Source organism: Amblyomma americanum, chromosome 7 (genome assembly GCF_052857255.1).
Source record: "Amblyomma americanum isolate KBUSLIRL-KWMA chromosome 7, ASM5285725v1, whole genome shotgun sequence".
Classification (NCBI taxonomy): Eukaryota; Metazoa; Arthropoda; class Arachnida; order Ixodida; family Ixodidae; genus Amblyomma; species Amblyomma americanum.
This window is the reverse complement of record NC_135503.1, coordinates 30,631,594-30,653,807: the sequence shown is the minus strand read 5'-3', so window position 1 is coordinate 30,653,807 and position 22,214 is coordinate 30,631,594. Positions and strand designations below refer to the sequence as shown.

The 22,214-nt window shown below is 44.2% G+C and overlaps 1 protein-coding gene and 1 long non-coding RNA gene across 6 annotated transcripts; one reads left to right on the top strand and one right to left on the bottom strand.

Annotated features, from left to right (window-relative positions):
• Positions 1–505: 505 nt before the first annotated feature.
• On the bottom strand, positions 506–4,255 carry LOC144098774 (uncharacterized). 5 transcript variants are annotated; one of them, XR_013307240.1, is made up of 2 exons: positions 2,875–4,255; positions 506–886 (listed from the first exon to the last, which is right to left on the bottom strand). It is a non-coding gene; the product is annotated as an uncharacterized LOC144098774 (long non-coding RNA). The 5 variants fall into 5 exon arrangements; XR_013307243.1 differs by lacking the exon at positions 2,875–4,255 and adding an exon at positions 1,487–2,868; XR_013307244.1 differs by lacking the exon at positions 2,875–4,255 and adding an exon at positions 1,542–2,868.
• On the top strand, positions 886–21,100 carry LOC144098773 (uncharacterized). The gene is made up of 6 exons (XM_077631641.1): positions 886–1,519; positions 4,271–4,442; positions 6,133–6,381; positions 7,081–7,374; positions 8,037–8,987; positions 13,092–21,100. The coding sequence occupies exons 2-6, from the start codon at positions 4,272–4,274 to the stop codon at positions 13,434–13,436; spliced, it is 2,010 nt and encodes a 669-aa protein (XP_077487767.1). The 5' UTR covers positions 886–1,519; position 4,271; the 3' UTR covers positions 13,437–21,100.
• The last annotated feature ends 1,114 nt before the right edge of the window (positions 21,101–22,214 follow it).

The window sequence follows — 22,214 nt, the reverse complement described above, 5'->3', positions numbered from 1 at the left end:
AAACATATAAAGGAATTTGGATGCAAGATTCCTTAAAAAGCAGACTGCACATACTACTGTGAACTTCATGCTTTGAAACAAAGTTATTGCATAGGCAGATGATTCCATGGTCGCTCTTATTTTTTTTTTCTTAACATACAGAACTTTGATATTATAAGGGCAACTTTCTGCTTTTGTTTTTCAATTGTTCAAATGTGCCGCCACTACCCCTCGATGTAGCTGCATGCGCAGGTTTACGTTTCACGTCAATGTTGGCATTTGTTAGTTTATCTTCTTGAATCCTTGCATGTTTTTGAAAAACTCTCTATTCTAGTACACTATAGTCTCTATGAACTCCGCCGAGGAAAGCAGCGGTTGGAATGACAGACGCACACAAACTGCTGCAAGGCGGCGCCACTAAACGCCTGAAAACGCTCTTGCTAAATGTCAGCGGTAGAGCCCACAACAGCTGAGGAGGGTGGGTGCCATCGCGAAACTACGATCACTTGGAGCAGGACACGATCGCTTCATCAGTAGTTTTCGGGACTTTATTTTACCAATTTAGCCCAATATGAGGTGAATGGCTCCAATCGGGTCCTGAGCAAGCTCAGCAGCTAAGGAGACGGCAGCTTGTTGCAAATCTGGCTCGTCGAACTGCTTGCCTGTGTTGCGACGTTTGGACGAACTACTTCCCTTGCACTGCGCCGCATGTTAAGTCCGGGCGTGCTGCTCCCGGTCCATGATGCTATCGGCTGCATGATCAGTGCGTGCACAGTACTGCTGAAAGGCGAAAAGGCGCTGCGCAGTTGCTCAACCTCCACAGCCATCGCGCATCGGGCCGCCAATCGAGGTCCATGCGCCGCGACTCCAGATTGTGCCTCGACAACCGCCTTCACGATCTGCGGCCCTGCGATATCAGACGACAGAAGGAAACAGCAAGCCGGAAGCTGCAAGGCTATGCTTCCGTGGACTAAAAAGCAGCAGTAACTGAACAGTAAAAGGTGGCTCTAACACAAAGGCGGTGTCGTTCGCGCTGCATCCGGCTGCCTCGTTTACGTGAAAGGCCCGTCTGCAAAACGCGCGAGCGTCGCTTCGACAAGCGCGCGCTACCTGTGGTGGTGCGCTCGTGTAGCGCTCTGCGTCTTTCAAGCAGGTCACGTATGTCCCGCAACAGCTGATGTAGTGCCAACGCTCAACAAGTGCGCTTGCATCACTATCGGGCCAGTGGGCCTATGTGCCGTTGATCAGCGCTGCACGCCGTTTACTTGGCAGATGTCAGGCGATACTGGAACGCTGCAACTCTCCTTGGCAGATGCTTTGAGTTTCGCGATAAAAACTCGGACGGATCTGTAGTTACGGCTGGGCCTGCCGTGCGCGCAGTGCGTCGTTGCCCCATTTGTTGTGAAACCTAGTGAGCAGCCGTCGTGCGAGCGTGCTGCGCGGTGTATCGAGGTGGAGTGGTGTTGGCGGCAGACGCATTGGATCGCCGTAGGAGAGACGCACCTACCTCGGGCTGCTGCACCCTGAGGCTGGTCCGCAGGTTGGTTTCAGGCGCACCTCACCTGTGCTCTCTGGTTGATACATCGAATGTGGTAGCTTGCTTTCGGGATGCTTTCCTTTTCTGTTCAATCTAAAGAACTCTTGGTTGTGCACAACATTAAAAACGTTAAACTGCGCTGTACAGTTTTATCTGGCATTCTGTCGCCTTTCCTTATGTTAGGGTGGCCTTATGCAAGCAATGGTGAGGTTTAGTGACAACCATTTGGATGTTTTAGCGCCCAGTTGGGAGCTAAACACGACTAACGCAGCTGACGTAAATGTAGTACATGATTAATTTGTTCTGGTGGTGCTTCTGCTTGGAGCTTTGATGATTTGTCTTTAATGTTGGCATATTTATGATAGGTAAGCACCAAATGGTATACAAAGTCTAAATTTTCTTTTGCTAGTTTATCTTAATTAGTTTCTGAACTTCGTGGATAGAAAAGTCTCGAAGAAAGCAAGGAGCATGGAGAGAGAGCAGAACGGAAGCATGATGCATGTCAAAGCAAATTTAAAACCACTGCATACTTAACAGATTCTACGGGATGTACCAGACTCTTTGTATGTTCTTTGTGTCATCTAACCAAGACCATTATCAATATCCTGGTGAGTTGGGTCCACTCGTTGTTTGTAAGTATGCGTAACTGCATGTCAAATGTTGTTATAGCGGTATTGACAAAAACAAAAATAATTTATTGTTCATAGCCTGCACAGAAAACTTCATTTCATTGTGGCTTCACGGAATCTTGGTGAGTACTCTTGTATGCAGCCAAGCTAATCTTGCTCAGTATGGTTCCTGTGGTAAGTAGTTCAGTTCTAAATATCAGTGGGGCAAAAAAATATTAAAATATTACCACAGTTGATATCGCTTTGGAATTTTTCTCCCTGATATTCATACGCTCCATATAAACTGAAACATTGGTGTGAAGAGTCGGCGTCTCCAACACTGCATTGTTCCGACAGTAAGCTTAAGTAGCGATCTCTTGGAGGTATGATAAGCATGACGCCCCGTTTTTGAAAAACATATCAAAAGAGCTTAAGTATCTTAAGGTGGGCATGGCTGCAGGTCAGTTGGTATATCATTATTGATCCAAAGAACTGCACAGTGCAGGACGACTGGAGGCACAGCAGTGTGATGCTAACAGCAATGTGGTACAATGCAGTTTCTAGTATTGCATCATTGTGTCTCTTGTCCTGTGTTGTTGCAAAGCACTGGGTCAATAACTGAACTGCACTGTGTGCTTAGCAGCACCATTGCACTGCTATGTGCCATTAACACATAGAGCCTTTGTTTTAGCATTACTGGAACTGTTTACATGTACAGTCTTTGTTAAGAGTGTGAGCAGGCAGCTTTACCTGACAGGAGTTGTCACCAGGCCATATGGAGAGGACTGTGTGCTGCTTCTGGGGCTTGGAACAAAGGACCTGACAGGGTCGTGATATCTGCTGCCCATTATCTCTAGACCCTTAGCATAACAAAAGTGTCATATAGGAACCGCTCTGCGTACCTGTAACATTTCTGAGCATGCTTTAAGTGTCCTGTGTGCTTTCGACAAGGCTTGTATCTTTTAACGGCTGAGTAGCCCCCTCACCAAGTTGCATAATTACGAGGGTCTTATGATGAATGTTTTGTGCTTTGTTCCGGGCATTCTATGGAACTGAAGCTTTTTCAGCTGATGGTTGCAATTTTTGTATTTTCAAACCATGGTTGACATCAGCAAGGCAAGTGCTGGTTAACACCCACAAGGCTAGAGGCGCTTGTAGCATCAACATGATTGGTGCGGTAGCGGATAAATTAATGATTGGTCACTCAGGAAGAGCACCCTGGACCGCACAAGGCCCACTGCTGGAAGCATCTATCTACCACAGGGCAATGGCGCATCACTTAACCGCTGCACTAGGAGGGAGGGGTATGAGGACTCCCAGGGATCTATGAATGTAGAGAATGACCTTCTGCATATATTGGAATTAACCCATTACACTATCGCATCATACCTAAGTGCCCCTTGCATTTTTTTTTTTTATGTGACATGTTTACAGGCAGGATTCTGTAGGCTTCACCAAAATTTAATTGAATTAAAGTGAAGTGACTGACAGAAGTTCGAATCTTTCTGTTCATGGGGCCACCGGGACTCATTGAGCGAGGCTCTGTGCACTGGTATCAAACCAGTGGTCAGCAGAGTAGAAACTCTTAAGCCATATGAACCACGTAGATAAGAAAGCCATTATTCATGTGTGGCTGTGGAGTCTGATAAGGTTTGAATAAGTTAGTTTGCGTAGTGCCAGTTGGCACTAAGCTACCAATTTCATAGCATCACATTGCATTAGGCATTAGTGCTGTTGCGTATTTTGTGCTCAGCGTGAAAGACATGGGCATAAGGGAAAGGCATACAACACATGCAATTGTTTGTGCTTGGTTCACATTTTTCATGGAGACGCTAATGCCTTTTGTTAAGTTGCTTGTGTTGACATTTTTTTTTTCTTCGTCTGCTGCTGTGTGTGGCCGTAAAATGTGTGTGCTTTTGCAGTCATTATATTGTAATTATGTGTGTTCACAAAAACCACTGTTCTATTGAGCCAGTGCTGTGTGTTCTCCACCTTCTCCTTATACCTGTCTCTTTTGCACTGCTAGTTTATGAAACCATTTTCGCTCGTCATATTTGCCTTCTTTTTAAGCATTTTTAACTTCCTACTACTTTTTTTAAAGAGGCAAACTGTATTTTTTCTTCTCACTTGGATGCTTTTCCTGCAGGATGGGTGCGCTAGTGAGCAGCTTTTTTCAGACGGGGGGACACCTGCTGTCACCGGGTGCCTCTGAGGGCACTCGCCGGGTTGTCCTGGCATTGCTTGAGGAAATGCGGTCCCGAGAGGCTTCCCACATTCACTGGTCGTCGATTGAAAGCTTCATCGTGCAGATACCAAAGGTATTGGGGCACTGCTGCCTTTCTGTGACGTAGACCTGTCTGCCAGTGATGTGGAAAAGCTCTAGACATGTCTTTTCTTTTTTCCTCATTTGTGGCTGGTATGCCAAAGTTATGCTTTTAGTTCCGTTGTTCACAAAACAGTCCAAAGGATAACGACCGGAAGAGAGATATAAGATGGGCAGTGAGGTCTTTCTACCTTTTTTGTGGTTTCGACGTCTTGCACTACACAGCCATGTCGCAGCCCACATGAGACAGACCGCATGAGACAGCACTTAAATGTTTATCGTCTCTGGTTTCGCACATCAGCTGTTGTTAAATTGTCTTGATAATTTTCACCTACCCAAAATTATTGACACCCTTTATGTTTTTAGCCTGATAATCGGTACTTGGCTCACTCTAGCTGAACGGACTACCATGCATAAGACCTTTTGTTTTTCTTTGAAAAAAATCCTGCCTCTTGCGCAGGTAGAATTTCTTAGAATTCAGTGAGAAAACGCATTCCAAGGTGGTACTCAGAATCTTGCCAAGATAACATTTTGTGAACTAGTCCCTGACATTGCAAAAAAAAATTCAGGAAGGACCTACTGGAAAAATAGAATGTCACACAAAACTTGAATTCTGTAGTAGGGCCAAAGGTAAAATTAAGAGAAATTAGAAAGGGGAAAAAGAACGAAGAGTTTGCACTATTGCTATGAAAGTTCTTTACTTTTTAAGGCTTCATCTGGATGCTTGAAGAAAAATTGCAGAAGGAAAAAGTTTGATGGCATCGATCATGTTTATTGTTGCTACATTAAATACATAGTGTGTCAGTCAGCTGAATAAATAAAGTGACCATAGAAGCCTAATGAGCTCTTCATTTTAAAAACAACTCAATGGAAATCGGTAAGAAGTCATAAAGGGATTGGTGGAGAAGAATGAAAATGAAGACTAGGTGTAAGACAGGAAAAAAAACTGTGCTCATGGTGTCTCCTGCTTTATGTCTTATCCTTCACACTGTTGTAAGTATGAACATTGACCAACAAGCCCAGTTTGCTACATTTGTGAAGATGGCATTACTGTCCTGGAAAAAAAAGTTATAGGATTTATACTAACATCTGCCCACACCACAGTCCTCTCGGGAGGTTGATAAAAATGGTTGTCTAGGTGCACGAAAGTGACCCAGTGGTGGTATTGTGCAAAGCAATCTTCAGAGCTTCTTGTGCGGAAAATAAGCTGCAGTAAAAATCGTTGTTTGCTCTCTTGAGAAAAATATTTTGTAATAGACCGAAATTTCATGTGTCGTTCTCGTTACATTACTTGTGGCTGTGTACAAACTGATGGCAGTGTTTCAGATTTCATTTAGCACATCTTTTTTTGTGAGGGCTTTCAGAAGATAGCATAACAGTGTGAAGAAAACAGGGCATTCCCTGGCTGTACACAAGAAAGTGAGATCGATTCTCATTGTTTTCCGCAAATTCGTTGGGGGAAAATTTCAAAGACCGGTTTGGCATCAAGTGTTGATGGATGTCAAGTATTTGTGCATATCCAATGGGAGCTGACTAATCAGGAGCCTTTTTTTTCACAGCCTGTTGCAGCTGTTCAGTATGTCACAGACTGCTTGCTGTGACCACCACTTGGGTGCATTTACTTATGTTGCCTAGCAGGATTGTCTACCAGTTAAATCAGTGATTTCAATTTATTTCTCTTCTAGGGTGAGAATATATTGTCGGTGGTGGGTACGGACAATTACAACCTGCTTCAGCGTGCTATCGGCTTCAACTGCGTGGAGCTGGTGCGCTGGATTCTTGGCCGAGGATGCGACGTCAACCGTGGCGTATGCAGCCTTCCCCTACATATTGCTGCCCTGCAAGGAAACGAGGAAATTGTTGAGCTGCTTCTGAAGCATGGTGCTCGTGTGGACACTGAGGCTCGTATGTGCTTCCCAGGCCCACATAATCAAGTACGTCAAGCTTGGCCTTAGCCCTGAGGTATCATAGGTCCAATGTGTTCGCATGAAGCGACAAAGTTTTTAAGTGATCTTGAAACACTCGAGTGTTTTGGGGGTCACAAAAACCATCAAGAAGATAAGCTGAGCTGAAAAGATAGCTACAGAAAGCAGGCTGATGACAGACGAGGTGCTACAGCAAATTAGGAAAAGAGCCAAAGTGTCCAAGGTTGTATTCCACGCAGTGAAAGCTCATTTGAAAGGCGAGCCCCCAACTCCCTCCCAGAACAGCGACTTTTATTCTTAAAGGAGTACAAAAACCAAATTCAAGTTGTGTTCTTTCTTTGTAATGATATTCAAGTCATTAGTAAATACAAAAAACCATGTTAATTGACCTATGTATGTTTGGTTAATAAATCATTGTCATTTAGCTCTTAGGCCAGGCTGATGCAAGATTAAAATGACAAAGCAGTAATATATCACTGTTTCTCTATGCCTCACTGACCTGAAGCCAATCTTTGACATCAGACATGCTGTGTGGCTTTTGAAACGGAAACTGAAACTTGAGAGAAGTCAAACTATTTTACTGTGCAAAGGTGAATTTCGCGCGGCGGTCTGTGTGTATTGGTGCTCCTTCAGGATAGATTCCCTCCCTGCAGTCTTAGCAATTGCTGATAGGACATCTCGCGTCTTTTTTATCACTTCGCACGTCAGGCGTGTGAACTCTGCAATTCAGTGGGAGGCTCTGGTCCCTCCACGGACCGCTACTCTGAACGACTTCAGTCTGCGGAGTACTACGCCATTGACGGGGACCACTCGGACATCCTGGAGCTCCTTCTGGCTCAGGGAGAGGACAGCTGGCTCCCGTGGCAACAGAAGCGGCCACTGCTACATTTGGCTTGCGAGCGCGGTGCTTGGAATTGCGTCCGCTTCCTCGTCGCCGAGCGTTCCGAGGAGCTCAACCAATGCTATGATGAATACTACCCCATCCACCAAGCTGCACTACAGGTGGGAACTTTGTAGGGTGCTTTTGAACGTGAATAATTTTTGTTGCATCTGAAAAATTAAAAGTTGATTTGTACAACAACAAGAAGAAGAAAACAAAACATATAACACTACATATGAAAAAATTTACTAAATATAGCTCAACCCATGGACGATTCAACACAGCAACAGTGTGCAGTTGGGCTGGTTGGTGCAGATTTGAGAACATGATGAGAAAATGGCACATTGACTTGGGACACAAGGGCACGCTCTTCATGTTGATCTGCAGTTTTCTCATTGTGTTTTTAATATACCAAGCTGTGATTGGGAGGCTTAATTGAAAAATTCATCCACCTTTAATAACTTCAAAAAAATGTACTCTGGTGTTGACCAACAAGTTCATGCATTTCAAGACCTGCGGAGTGCTAGGTATTGGATCAAGGTGGTGTACTTCATAAAAAAAAAAATCACACCTGTGACTGTACAGTCTGAAATCATGTAGACTGTGGCCATGCAGGAATTTGGTTTTCCGCACCTCCCATGTGAGGTTTGACACATTGCTGTGAAATGTACATAGGGGGAAAAAAAAGCACGTGCAAATTATATATTGGGATGTCTTATTATTGGCAGGACTTCCTTCTGTTTTTGTTTATCTATCTCTCGCCCCACCCACCTTGCTTTGCCAGGACAAGAAGTTTCTGGAGCTGCTCATCCAGTGCGGAGCTGAAGTGAATGCCCGCACCACGACACAACAGCTGACTGTTCTTCATGTGGTGCTGCTGCTAGGAAAGAAGTCGGCTGAGGAGACACTGTCGGTGTTGAGGGCCCTGCAAGACCATGGCTGTCGCGAGCTCCTCAATGAGCCTGACAGTCTGGGCAACACTCCTCTGCATGTGCTGATTGTTCGCTATGCACTGGAGGAGTCGCGGCTTGGTTACCAGGAGCCACGCCCGTGGACCAAGTGGGACATGCTGCACCTGGTGCGCTACCTGCTGCAAAGTGGTGCTGGGCCGAGCATCAACCGACCAGGAAACAGTGCACTGGCATGTGTGCTCCGCCACGTTCGCGACTGGGAGTTCCGCTATGAGCTGCTGGACATGCTTCTTCAGAACGGTGGTGACCCCAACTGCGTTGGTCGCGATGGCTCAGCGCCGCTCATGGTGTGTCTGGTGCCCCTCATCAACAAGGACCCACTGCACTCCCTCTCACACAACAAGAAGGTGTTCTACCTCAACTCAGTTCGCCTGCTGTGCCGTTACGGCGCCAACCCCAACTGCCGGTCTCGCAGCAACCTGACCCCTATGCACGTGCTGGTCTTCACGGCAAGCGAGTACATCACCTTGAATCGGGAGGATGACAAGAGCAGTGCGTTCACCTTCATTCGGCAGCTGCTGACGGTGCTGCTCCAGCATGGGCTAGACCCCAATGCTCGCTTCTCGCAGCGAATGCAGCACATCTTGCTCGCTTTGTTGGACCTGGTGCAAAATGCTAGGCTCGCTTCAGACTTGGAGCATGTGCACGCGCTGACACTCGCACTTCTTGTGCATGGTGCAGACCCAGACGTGCAGATCAGCTCATCGGATCCAGTGATTTGTCACTCGCAGAGCTCGGTATTCCTTAAAAAGGCCTCAAGCCAGGTAAGGTTGCTTTTCTGTTTTTTGCACTGACATATCTAGCTTTTAAGAAAGCTGAGCAGAAGCTCTCTGTAACTGCAGTTACTTTGTAGTGGTTGGGTGGGTGTACAAATTTATGGCCATGTAAGCTGCAAAGAAATTGAAATTGGTTTTTGGGGAAAGGAAATGGCACAGTATCTGTCTCACATATTGGCGGTCACTGTAAGGGAAAGGATAAAGGCGGGAGTGAAAGAAGAAAGGAAAGAAGGTGTTGGGGGCAGGCTATTGGGCAAAATAGTGTTGTTCGCTGCTAACCTAAGCTGCAAAGGCATGAGGGCATTTTAGTGCTTTCATTAGAGCTGTTACGTTATTATATTCTATATTGCTTAAGTGACATCTTTATTGCACTAGTGCTAATGCAGTATAGGCTCCACAGTGTATTGACCCCATGTTGAAGCTGAACTGTGTGAATGCAAATTTTAGGGGCCTGAACTCAAGGGGATACCCCTTCCTTCAAAGACCATTGCACATCATTCTGAGTGCATACTGGCAGGGTGAAGCAGTGGAACAAGATGGGGTGGGAGAGGTAATGGGTAGGCATGTTTTCTCCAAGTAATTCTGAGAAAACTTGCTGTGCGAAAGACTTGACGAAGTGGGATGCAGTAGGACAAGCGCTGAACCTCATTCTTAGTTCAGCAAGACACAGTACATAGAGTTGAACCTTGTTATAACGAAGTCGAAGGGATCCTGTGATTTTTACTTCATGGCCATTGCTTCACTTTGGTAGTATGCGACCTTGGTTGCAACTGTTGTGTGCCAACGTGCTTACCTGCAGCAGTGTAGTACAACGTAGCCAGAATTTAGTGTGTCACCGATGTGTGTTGTTGTGGGAGCCTTCAACATGCGCACCGAGCACCCACCACGTGGCTGGATATATGTACACCAACCGAATATGTCAGCCTTATTTGTCAGTGGGTGCCTGCATTTCCTGCAGCCTGCTTGCACTTCAGAGCTTGGGAAATGGTTCTTGGAGGAATAATATCGTAGAAGCACAGGGAGGGGCCTATTCATAATATTTAGTTCTGCTTTCTGAGTGCTGAAGCCGATACAGGCCACAGTGCTTCCCCACACTCCCCAGGGCTTCCCCACATAACTCATGAGCCATGGAAATCGCTTTACGCTTTCGTTCTCCTTACTTGGTCTTGTCAAACCAGTGAACCCCGAGCCCATCAAGTACAACAAGTACACTGCCAGATAGTTTTAACCATGCAACCATGCTATGGAAATGGAAACTAAGCTGCACATAAAACCAAAAAGCACAGTGTGTTCGCAGTGGGTCGGGGAGGTTGGAGAACGGGGGAACTGCGGTGTGCCACATTGAATCAGTACGGAAGTGTTCGGCACCATTACATATTGACATACTTAGCATGAAATGGCCAGCGGGGTTGATTGGAGGTTGGTTATATATAGGGGTTGGGCTTTTAAGTTTTTATTTCATGATAATTTAGCAACTTTTGGCCCATTATTTCAGAATGCAGTTGTCGTTTTATTTTTGTGTATACGTGTGAAGATTATTGCCTATGGATGGGTTACCGTTTCTTTTTTTTTTTCAGTGATAATGTGGTATTCCTTTGTGGTCAAAAGTCACTTGGAGTATTTCTTGGCTTTTTATCAGTCTGAGCATTTGATTAAACTGTAAGTAATGTATTGATGGTTGTTAATTACCAGTAAAGCACTTATAGCAGTGCTTAATTGCAGAAGGAAATGTTGTTGCCAATAATAAAAGCAACAGAAGTCAGTTGATGGGACCTTTGAACAAAAATGCAAGTGGAAGTTCATTTCTAAAAGGTGGCTTGCCATGTTATAACTGGCATGTTAGCAAGAGCGTGGAAGATCACGTGTTTTCTGTGTTGACTACAGCGATGGAACTTCCACTGGATCGTTGCAGTAGGCAGAATGTGATGCCTTTTCATGACACTTGTGTACATGGTTTTGAATGTCCCTATGTGCAATAAAGAAACATGCTTGACCAAGTAAGTGTCCAAAGCAGGCGGTGGCATTGAACAGTGCCATGATAGCAGATGACGTTTGGTGACAAGGTGGAGCCTTCTGGTCTGCAGAGGCATGTAAGGTTGAAGAGCGATACCTAAAAATTTATAGCTGTGCTACCAATAAAGCGGTACACCATCTAACCATTCCCGTGAACCAAACGGTACATCGTCTTACCTCGCCTTTGGCTTTCATGCGTTATTTCTCTCCTTTGGCTAAGTATGTAATGTAGCAGAGCGATAAACCAAAGTGCACAACTGCGCTACTTAATCAAGTGGTACACCAACTAACCTCGCCCACCAACTAACCTAAGTGGTACACCAACTAACCTAACTCGCCCCTAGCTTCTATACGTTATTATTTCTCTCCTTTGGCTGCGGAGTGTAATTTCTGCTCAGTGGCCAGTTAGCTGCAGTGCGCATGTCATGAATACTAACCATTTTTGGTTAAAACCAAATTTCAGAAATTGAATTTGGTGTTCTTTTATTGGTTTTTATCAGTTTAAACCAAAAAGTCCTACTCCTAATTATATCCTGTTGGAGGAAAATTTTACTTCATGAAAACGAGATAACAGTACATGGGCTTCCCATAGGAGCTTCCAAGGGGAGTGACCATTCTTTCGGTATATTCATTATTTTGTCATAAACCATTTCGTTACAGCGAGGTTGCTTTGCCAAGCAACAGTAAAGGCAGAAAAAAATACATCACAAAACTCAAACGTCATCAAGAATCTACGCAGTGTCAAAACTGCTGATCACAGTTCAACTTTGATAACCAACCTTTTGGTATGTTTATACTTTAAGGCTAGAGATAGTTGGCATGCGCGTTTTTCCCCATGTAGTGTGAAGTGAAAAGTCTAGGTAATTTCTTGATTAAGCTAGTTGAAATGGCACGCCAGAATGACATTGTCAGCAAAGACAGGGTAAAAACTGCAATTTTTGCGTCGCCAAATGGGAAGCCTCATCAGATACAAAAGACTGCTTGCGCTTCTGTGACCATGAGCATCAACGCGGAACCACTTAGTTGACAGATGCCAAAAACTGGAACGATCTCGTGTAGTTTCTACTGAAAAAACTTGAATTGGTGGCACATTTACAAAATATGAGCGCACTCATACTGATTTCACAGATCAGAATGACGCAGTTTCTTTGTGTTGACAGCTTGCGCAATGCATCCAGAGATTGCTGTGATGCTACTTTTGAGGTCAGCTCAGAGTTGGCTCATTGAATGTAGTGGCCGTGTTGCATGCTGCAAAATGTGCAGACAGTAGCGTGAAGTGTGAGAATGTGCCCACTGCTGCAGCAGTATCGTGCCATATCCAGAGGTGATGCACCTTGTAAATAGCGCAACCTCAAAAGAAGCTTTCAAGGTTCTTTTTTTTTTCAAAGTAGGCGTGCTTTCAAATATTTTCAGCAATTAAGAGAAAGAGATTAAATGTATTGCATATCCGTGAGAGTATTTGGCAAATGGAAGCAATTTGCCTGCTGTGTACAGTGGTCTAAATCAGTCTTTCTATGTCAGAGTGTGGTGGGCCTGGTACTGGCTATTTGTGAAAACTGCATTGTTCCATAAAATGATGATCAAGGAACCTCAACTGCTTATATTGTAGGCCGTGTTATATACCATGTCAATGTCACAATAGGATGCGGTCAGGTTTCGTAGAGTTTTGTCATCAAATTTTGCGCAACAAGTCTCTGTTTGTCCACACCACATACATGGTAAAGAAGAGAGAAGCTAGGCTTATGAAAAAGCTTGGGGCTTTTCGTGATTAGCAATAAGCACACCTCAAGCTAACACGTACCAACTTGCCTTCCAATGTTTCCTGTGCCATGCATTATCTCAGACTGCATATTTCTGGCTGATTCTTCCAGCTGGGAGTTTAATATTTTTGTCAAGTTTGCTAACTTCGTTTCTAGCATTCAGCATTGTTTCATTCAGCATTCAGCATTGTTTCAGCCATTCAAGTTGTAGGCATGAAGAGCCGTGGCGGCTTGTGATTTTACATGCAAGCCTCAACTTTTACCAGGCGTACCATTGTGCATTCATGAAAATTTGTTTCTTTGCCATTGTTATGGACAGGTCCTGCACTACTACATCCATCAGTTAAGCCGCAAGCAAGAACTTCTCAATGACCCCGAGCAGCGGTTTGCTGACCTGATCCGACTGTTCTACTACACCATGGACCATCGAAAGTTCTACAGTTGCCTCAAGAGTTTTCTGAGCCAGCCATCCGTGCTGCCTCCGGCAACTGCCAGCTGCGTCACGCAGCTCCTGAGGTCCATGTACAGCCAGCCCCGCTCGCTCAAGCAAATCGCCCGTGTGGCCATACACCAGGCTCTCCGTCACCAGGTGGCCACGCTTGTAGGGAAGCTGTCTCTCCCGGGGCCCCTCAAGGAGTACCTGCTGCTAGATTGGACGCCTTAGTTGTACCCTGATAAGGTTTTCTCATGCTGTGGCAGTGGTGAACCTTCTCCACCCTTGTTCCCTTTCCTGTCTCCTTCTTGCCGGTAAGCTGGAAACGTGTCTTTCGTTTTGTGGCAGCATTGAAGGGCCCTGAGAGAACACGTTTTAATAACTCCCTTGCCTCTTTTCGAGGTTTACCTGTCATCTTGGCACTGATTGCATGTTGGAATGCGTACGAGGGCAGCACATACAAAGCTCGTGGTGTTTGGCCTTTCTTGCACGATTGTAGTGCATATATGTTTTTTTTATGATGTGCTCAGGTATGAGCTCTTCTCCCCTTCCGTACGAGGAAATTGGCTAATCATGGCATTATACCTTCAGTGCTGCAACAGAAAAGCCGTCATGACACATTTGAATCCATAGCGGATGGCAGGCTGTTGAAAGAAACATAGGGAAGAGCTAACAAGAGTGTATCAGGGCCCCTTTCCTTCTATGATTTCCAGCTGCAGTGCTTGTGAGGTTGGGTGCTAAAATGTAGGGGTGAGCATACTTATTGGCTTCTGGTTCTGGCCCTATGCATGGGCAATATGGAGTATGCTTGAGTATCCGTGCCTGCCCAAGCTTATCAAGTACTGCTTGTCCCTCTCGAGTTTGTAGATCTTGGCCTCTTGCGCATTTGCACAGTTCTTGTTTTCTTGCTTTTCGGCTTTGATTTCAGTGCTTGTGATAACCACATACAGTGCACCTGTGGTGACTTATGTGAGAAAGCTGGGAGCTCATGACTTCTGAAAGTCTGCAGTGGTAAATAATAGTATGCTGAAAATAATGCAAGGTTGTTGAAGGGTGGAAAGAATGAAAAAGTTATGAAAAGTGAAACTTTAAAGATCAATCTTTATGAACACATAGAAAGAATTTGAAGACTTCATTTTTGTGCATCAAAGAAAGGTTAGCAAGAGAAAAATGAGTCTTCGTGTAGTAGGATACAAGTTAAAAAAAAATAACAGCAGCTTGCAACAGCAGCTTATGGCCTCCAGTTTGCTGTGTTGCTTTGCCAATCACAGCTGCAAATGAGAGCAATATTTCAATTTTCCATTCTATTAACAAGTCAAGGCATCAAAATTCTTGTGCTCATAATTTCTTCTTGTGGTTAGCTTATTTGTTTAAGTAGCAAGAAAAGCTTTTACAATGGACAGATGTGGGACTTTGAGAAAGCATCCACACTTAACACTTTCCATGCTTCACCTGTCATAGGATTCATCTCCATGCCTTTCTTGCTTAAATATCTGTCTCTATGAGGTGGCATGAGACTGTGCGTTTGCCTTAATGGCACAGGGCTCGTGTATGCTGCTCTGCCACTACATGTTAGTACCTAAAGATTCTGGTACTTGCTGTTAACGTTACCCATGATGAATGCACCATATAGAAGCAGGCTGAGACAGGCCACAAAAACAAGTAGTGTCTGCTGTGCCTGCTAAAGCAAGGTCTTACTTCAATTTGTATCAAGAAATGGACACCGGTGTTGAGCTTTGCTGCATGCTGACTGAATTGTATTATGTTTGACAAATGCCTCAGTGTGCGTCTTGTGAAACGGTGCATTCAGTTTGCCCTTCAGCATTTTTGTATATTGTCCTGTAGAGCCGTTTTAATCGAAAGTAGGGCTGTGAAGCCATGAATCTCATTTTAAAAGCTTTTCTTTTTCTGTCTAAAGAAGTGTACTTTGGGCACATTTCATTCAGACCCCTGCAGGATGAGTGTTTTTGTGAATGCTTAAAGTCCCCCATACAGTAAAGCCTCGTTGATGCGTTCTTGGTTAATATGATTTCCTGGCTCATACGCTCAAAACTGCTGTCAATAAAAATGTCCCACAAAGTTCAACTATTTTTATCACCGTTAATACGGCTATTACGTTTGGAAATTTGACAAATTCTGGTTGCATAATACATTTAGCATTTGACGTTGAGCATTTAGGTTATATAGACGTTTAGCGCTTGTATGTGCAAACATAGAGGTGGGCCAAACCCGGGGGCATGCGACATAAAGAGCTGAAATGCAACAGCATTCAACCGCGGTGGTGTGTTCTCTGCAGTACATCGGTGCAAAGGGGCGAAGCACCAAAAAAAAAATCAAAACGGTGCATTATTATACAGGCGGGCATGCGACGCGAGAAGGAGAAACTCGGCGCTTCTTAGCGTTACGTAAAGGCAAGGGGGCAAAGCATTTGAGAACTACAATGATGCGCTTGCATTCGAGCGGGCTGGGTCTGGTTTACACAGCATGAAAAGCAAGAACACTGTGGCAGTCAGCCGCTGAGATTCCTTCTCCGCACTGCAATGGCTACAAGGGAGAAGCATCCGAAAACAAGGGAGACATTTCGGCTTTTTTCGCCATTGCTGTGACCGGATGTGTTGTAAAGTTCCTTCCGCGCTTAAGACAATGAAAATGCAGGCTGAATTCTGCGAGGGCTAAAAAAGCAGCTGTTCAGACCTTGTACCAAAAAATGCTAATCGACATTGTTATGAAGGGAAGTTGTCAATAAATGCTTTTGTACGTCATTCAGCAATTACATTTTTCTAAATTCGGTGGTTTGGATCATACGCTTTGCCAGATAATGCATTTTCCTGTGTCTTTTTGCTTTTCACCTTTCAACGAGGTTTTACTGTACTGTTTGAATCTCGTTCAAGCAAATAGCTGCACATGTTGTTTGAGAGAGGTTGGAGTGATGATATGAACACACACTGAATCATTGTGGCAGGCTGCACCATATATTTTTGATTTCACATTTTTCAGTGCACTGTTGGCCAAGTGTGTAGGCTTTTGAACTCTCCAAAACACAAAGGGTTCTCAAATTTGATTGGCAGCGATAACAGTTTGGTGCCTTGCCTGATGCATTTATGATCATTGACAGGCAGTGATTAGATATGGAAACAGCAGTTCAGTTCAGACCAGATTTTCCTTCATGCGAAACCTTCAGCAGCCTGTTTTTCAGGAGCTGGGCTACTCATTGTTGCACTTTGATGCAGATCTTATGCATTGGTTGTGTGTGCAGAATTTATGCACAGAGGAAGCATGTGTTCTCTTGTAGTCTGTTACATTGGCTGCTTTTCTGTGACTCACAGCTTGTGCATAGCAGTTTTCTTTTTGCACACTCTTCCTGCTGCTGTCTCTCTACATACCCTGCCTTAAAGACCTACTCACACTGAGTGAGAGTTGAATGTGGTGTACCCATTTCTAGCAGCAAATCGCCACATTAACTTACTTTGTGGATAGTCGAGTGTGCCTAGGGTAGTCCCCATAAGCACATTGTAAATTACAATAAGAGACTAATTACTCATTATCATCCACCCAAGCACAGCGATGCAGCTACAAAAGAAAGCTTTACAGCTTACACAGAAACTTTGCAGTTGCATAAAAATTTGACCTGGTCTGAGGATAGCTTTTCTTTGTAGCTGTTTGGCTGCCTTGAGTGGGTGCTGATGAATAATTACCCCTAATACATTGTGGATGTTCTTGGGAAAATGTTGTTGGGATAAACCAAGCTTTTGTGTGGTACGTTTGTACTGTATGCGTGGAAGCAGCTCTAGCATAGGCTGGCGTTCCTAATCGCTCGGGAACTCTTGGTAACACTTACTTGGTGAGCATGTTCAGGCAAATGTTATTGATTCCTTAAGGGGTCCGGAAATACTTTGTTGGCCTTGATAAATGCGTTTGAGTTGTTAGTGCACGTTTTGAGCATTGCCATACAAAAAGCTTTTTCCCTAAGACCCAAAAATAAGTAATGAAATCAAAGGCAAGATAATCAGTGGTCCCTTAAGGGTAACAGAGTGAATTCCAAGAGAGGGCAAGCGGAGCAGAATGCGATAAGATGGTCAGGTGGGCAGATGAGCTTAGGAAGTTTTGTGGAGATAAGGTGGCCGCAGCTGGCACAGGACATTGACCCATTAACAACTGGTGGTGAAGCAGGAATGTGGGCCAGTTTTAGAAACTTGACCGAATGACAGCTGCTTTTTTTTTAGCAGTGTAATTTTTTTAAAGAATTTGGAAGGGCGCTTTTGCTCACTTCATAAATTTAGTTTTGCTTTAACACCACAGTGCTCTTCAGTGTCACAGCGTTTGAGTGGCTTCCCCGTTTTCACACACTCCTCTTATGCTATCGAACATCCCCTCCCCAGTCTAAGCGAACGAGCCAGCCATGCCATATTCAATGCAGGAAGAAATTGTCGCGCATTTGAATGCAGTTCTTGTGATACTTTATGTACCATTATGCATATTTTGTGCTGGTCACATCCCAGTGATTTACCTGTGGCATGGTTATAGAGGCACCCGAGTGCTGATTATGCATCATACGTGCCTGTTCATGAGCACGACTATGAGTCAGCCACATCTCACAGATCAGGAAGCTCTAGAGAACCTAACAGTGAAGATACAAAGGAGGGTGTAATGGTGTCCCCTGTGCACGTGCAATGTGCTGCATAGGACAGCGTAACGTGGCTGAGGTGTTCACGACGATACACACTACCCACTAATGCATCGCTTGAGGGTTGGATCAAGGCCTCTTTGAGATGCATCCTGCTACTGGCCTATTTCATGCAAGTGACACTGTCGTGAGTGTAAGGTTCACGTGTTGACATGTTTTCCACGAAAGCGCTAACGACTTTTATTTTCTACTGTACTCCTAGTCTTAATAAAGTTTGCACAGACATACATGTGTATACATGTAACATGGCTGCCGTGGCCTCAAATGAAAGTCACACACTGCCGCAACCGTAAAACCTGATGGTTTATATGTACATAGGTTTGGAAAATATTTTGCTAGACTATGTGAGAGTGGGGTTTACGAATAGGGTGTGCATAGCACTACACTGCTTGTGTGCAGTTGCATGGTGGTTGCCCTTTGCTGAAAGAAAGCAAGAGCAACTAGATGCATGCCATTTATAGCTGTTTCTGCCGTACAGGAGCTCTGTAAAGTTGTGTGAGCTCATGAGTGTTGTGATGGTTTTGTACTAGTTACTCTCGGCTACTATCGGCTGACAAAGGTTATGCTGATGGGATTAGAATGCCTGAACATATTGGGCAGCAGTTCCTTTAGCATGCCTAGATTTCAGCGTGTGACTGTTTCAGGACTAAAAAGTTGAACAAGTTCTGTGAATTTGCTTTGCACTTTGTCCAGTGTGATGCCTTGCTTGCTGTTCTCCGATGTCCGGTTGAGTTCTTACCATAAAGTGCAGTAGATGTTTTAATTCTGTCCTGTGTTCAGCAACAATATGAGATCTAGTGCTATTACTGATATGTGCCGATTTATTATGCTTTGAAGTGTGTGATGAAGTTTTGGTAAGGCTTTTGCTATGCAGTCACTGCTTTGTTCTTTTCTTTTTCCCGGTTATATGAAACAGGAGTATCATATATTGTGTTATGATTGAATAACATCGTCGTGGTAAAATAGTCTAGGAGTTATTGCACTTACTTTTGTGAGTTTGCAAAAGTGTGGGCATTGATTTCAACGTGTAGTATATGAAGCCTGCGTTGTGGTTGCATGTGTCAGTTGCCTTGGCATTTCACCGAGCTTATGCCAAGCAGTCATTGTGTGTTGTGTACACATTGTTGTTGACAATATTGCTTTAAATGAGTTGCCTACAAAAGAGTGCATACTTGAGTACTGCATAGGAAGTGCAACTCTATACAGCACTTAGCACTTGAGGCTGAAGTTACCCATGTAACGAGTCTAGTGTTATCCAATTTTACAAGAAGCAGTGTAAAGAGAAACAAGGCGTTGGCAACATTAATCTTTAGCGGTGTGTCTTTGGTGAGGACTAAAAGCAGACTAGCTAAGCTTTATAGCATGAGGCTAGGAATGCACCCAGGACACAATTTGTTTTTTTCAAGTTCAAACATTCTTACAAATTCAACTGCAGCTTCTCAAGAATTCTGACATGTATTGCGATTGTTGTGCTCTGATCTGTCATTCCAACCTGGCGTTCTAGGAAACTAAAAAAAAAGAGCATGCAATGCACTAGTTTTTAGGAAAGGAGGCCGTAGTTTAAATGCACATATCTCCAGCAGAAAATAATGAAAACTGAAACAATCATGCAAGACAAGCAGGGCATGATTTATTTCCCTCCTTCAAGATTACATATCCAAAGATAAGAGCCAAGTGAAAGGGAAGATATGTTGTAAATTGTTGGGTTTAATGTCCTGAATTGGCACATGGGCTCTGCTGGTGCCGGTTGCCAAAACTTATGCAGTGTTACCTCATATCAGTAACAGTGTGGGAAAAAAAAAGGAAACTATAAATTACACAAAGATAAGTGTTTTACTTGCTTCTTCTCACACATTAGTTGGAGCACAACAGCCTGTAAAGTGGGCAGGTGCATATAGCAATGTTCACCTTGCAGAGGTAGTCAGCATGAGCAAGCAAGACATACTTTTATTGTGCCACCAAATGATTTCGAGTTTCATGTTTGACATCACCCACATGAACATGGCTCATTGTCTAAGAACTTGCTAGCCATCAAGCCACTCTACAAAGTCTCTGGTGAATGATGGAGGCACTGCCTTGTCTTTTTCATAGCATCAGCTTTAGCAACCTGTGCCGTCAACTTGCAAGAATCTGCGCTATTAATGCAAGAAAGTTGCCTATTTAATTTTTTTTAAATTTACTTACTGGTGCGGTACCAGTCAGACCAGTACTGCTCTTGATCATGCAGTAACTTGTTTGATCCGAGGGCCTTGATGTAGGAACAAGGTTGTCAGACATTCACTTTGTTTCAAGCATTGCTGTTTTTTTTTTTTTTACCAAAGCATTTAAACTAAACTGCAAATTGAGTCACAAGCAGGATGTGGATTCTTTTCAGAAGACAAAATGTTTACTTCATTTTTTGCTAATTGTCAGTGTCCAATACAGCATAAGCTTGAACTGATGCCTTTCATTGAAATGGACAGCCTGTAGAAATAAATGGTCAGTATGGTCCGATATGAGGCTTCGTAACCTCATTCGCATGCCAGCAGTGCTGGATGTGAACGTCAGCATGTGAATGCCGGATGAGCATAGTTGATTTTAGGTAATGGTTTTTAGGCTAAGGCCAGTATGTATCCATCTCACATGGACTCTGCTTGAAGAGTCCTGGCCCTTGCATGCATGCAATGTGTATCAACTGTAAATAGTTGTTATGTGCTGTGCACATGTTTTGCTGAGTACACCTGAATGTGAGGTGTAGCAGCAACTGTATACCACACACACACTTTTTGCTGTGATTTTTCAGTGAGCAAACTGCCCAAATGCAACCAAGAAGAATGCGATGTCAGGTGTGCTGGGAAGCAGTCAAGGTGTCTTAGAAGAAAAATAAGAAAATGCCCGATCTCTGCCTTGACGCTATGGCTCATAGTGCTGGCATCATGAACTGGACTATATCTATACTTGTGGTATGCTGTGCGTTTCTTTGTTGGTGTTTATTGTTAAATGTTCTTTCTCATGCATGCACCAGCTGTTTGTGCTTTTTCTTTGCTGTTCTCGAAGTAGTGGTGAAAAAAATGCAGCCATGCTGCTTAAGAGCACCACTTTACTGAAGATGTTTGTGCTTGGCTGTTTGGAGTTGTGGATGTTGCAACACATTATCATAATAACATGCTAGTTTCAAGGAACTGTGCAGGTAAGCAACAAAGACTTAAATAAAATTGTTTGCAGCAATCTGTGGTGTTGGTGGTTAATGATGTTGCTATGAAGAATGAAACCCTTGAAACACTTGTTTCGAGGAGTATGATGGCTGATCAAAGGAAGACCAGTTTGCTTCATTAGAAGCTGGGGTCAGTGCCTAGACATTTCACCATTGTAAAGTTTGATGGTGCTGCATAGAAAAATATACAGTGAAACTTTGTAATATAAAATTTCGTCATAAACGAACGTAATAGCGGTGCAGTTTTGTCATTTAATGGACGGCATTTCAGGCGGTCATTTCTTGCAAAACGGAGAGTTTTTCCAGGTTTTAGCGGCGTTTCGGAGGCGCTTGGGGCTATTCTGGAGGCCGCCAAAAGCAGAGCACGTTAGGTTCGTTTCTCCGCACAGCACCGAACGGTGGGTTCCCTGCATTGCAGCAGTGTCGTGTGGAAAGTGGTACGTCGGAGAGAAAGCTGCTGCCATTTTCACCAGCAACGCGATAGCTGACATAGGTGCAGGATTGTTATTATAAGCTTACAAGCACCTGCGCTGCTGCTTCCAGGGTACTTTCGATAGATGCAATAGGCGTGAACGCGTGCAGACCGCCGGAGTGCAACCCTACACGCTGCACTTGGCGAGTGCGAGATGAAAGCATTAACACTAGCGCAGGCGCTTGCTGTATCGCCAGTCACTGGTGTATTGCGGCGAAGCCTGGCACCTGCCATCAGAACGGGCATAGTTTGGCACTTGGAAGTTCGACAAATCCTTTCACAACCAACCGCTTTCGATATATAAAGTAGACCTTGCATGCGTTTGTCAAAAATATTTACGAAGAGTTCGATATAGCCAATAATTCGTAATATCCGTGCTTGTTATATCATGTTTGAATGGCCTACTTGGATGGTGCACCTGAAACAGACTCTGAACGTGCCTTATCTCTGCAATGCCACCTGTGGGATGAAAGACCCCTTATTCATTTTAATTTCTCCCTTATCCCGGATAAACTTCCTGACTGGCCATTAAAGAGGGCCTGACCACAAAGGTCACCACCACCACTGCAGTGAAAATCAGTGTACAGGGTGTTTCACCTGAGATGTTCCGCAGTTTTTAAAAATGGGCTTTTTGTTATAAGAGCCCTTTTTTCCACGTAG

What these genes read in the sequence shown, in the direction of transcription:
- LOC144098773 (XM_077631641.1), top strand. Translation starts at nt 4,272, where the DNA reads ATGGGTGCGCTAGTGAGCAGCTTTTTTCAGACGGGGGGACACCTGCTG. An exon ending in TCATCGTGCAGATACCAAAG is followed by an intron (nt 4,443 to 6,132) that starts GTATTGGGGCAC and finishes TTTCTCTTCTAG; the next exon opens with GGTGAGAATATATTGTCGGT. An exon ending in TCCCAGGCCCACATAATCAA is followed by an intron (nt 6,382 to 7,080) that starts GTACGTCAAGCT and finishes TTCGCACGTCAG; the next exon opens with GCGTGTGAACTCTGCAATTC.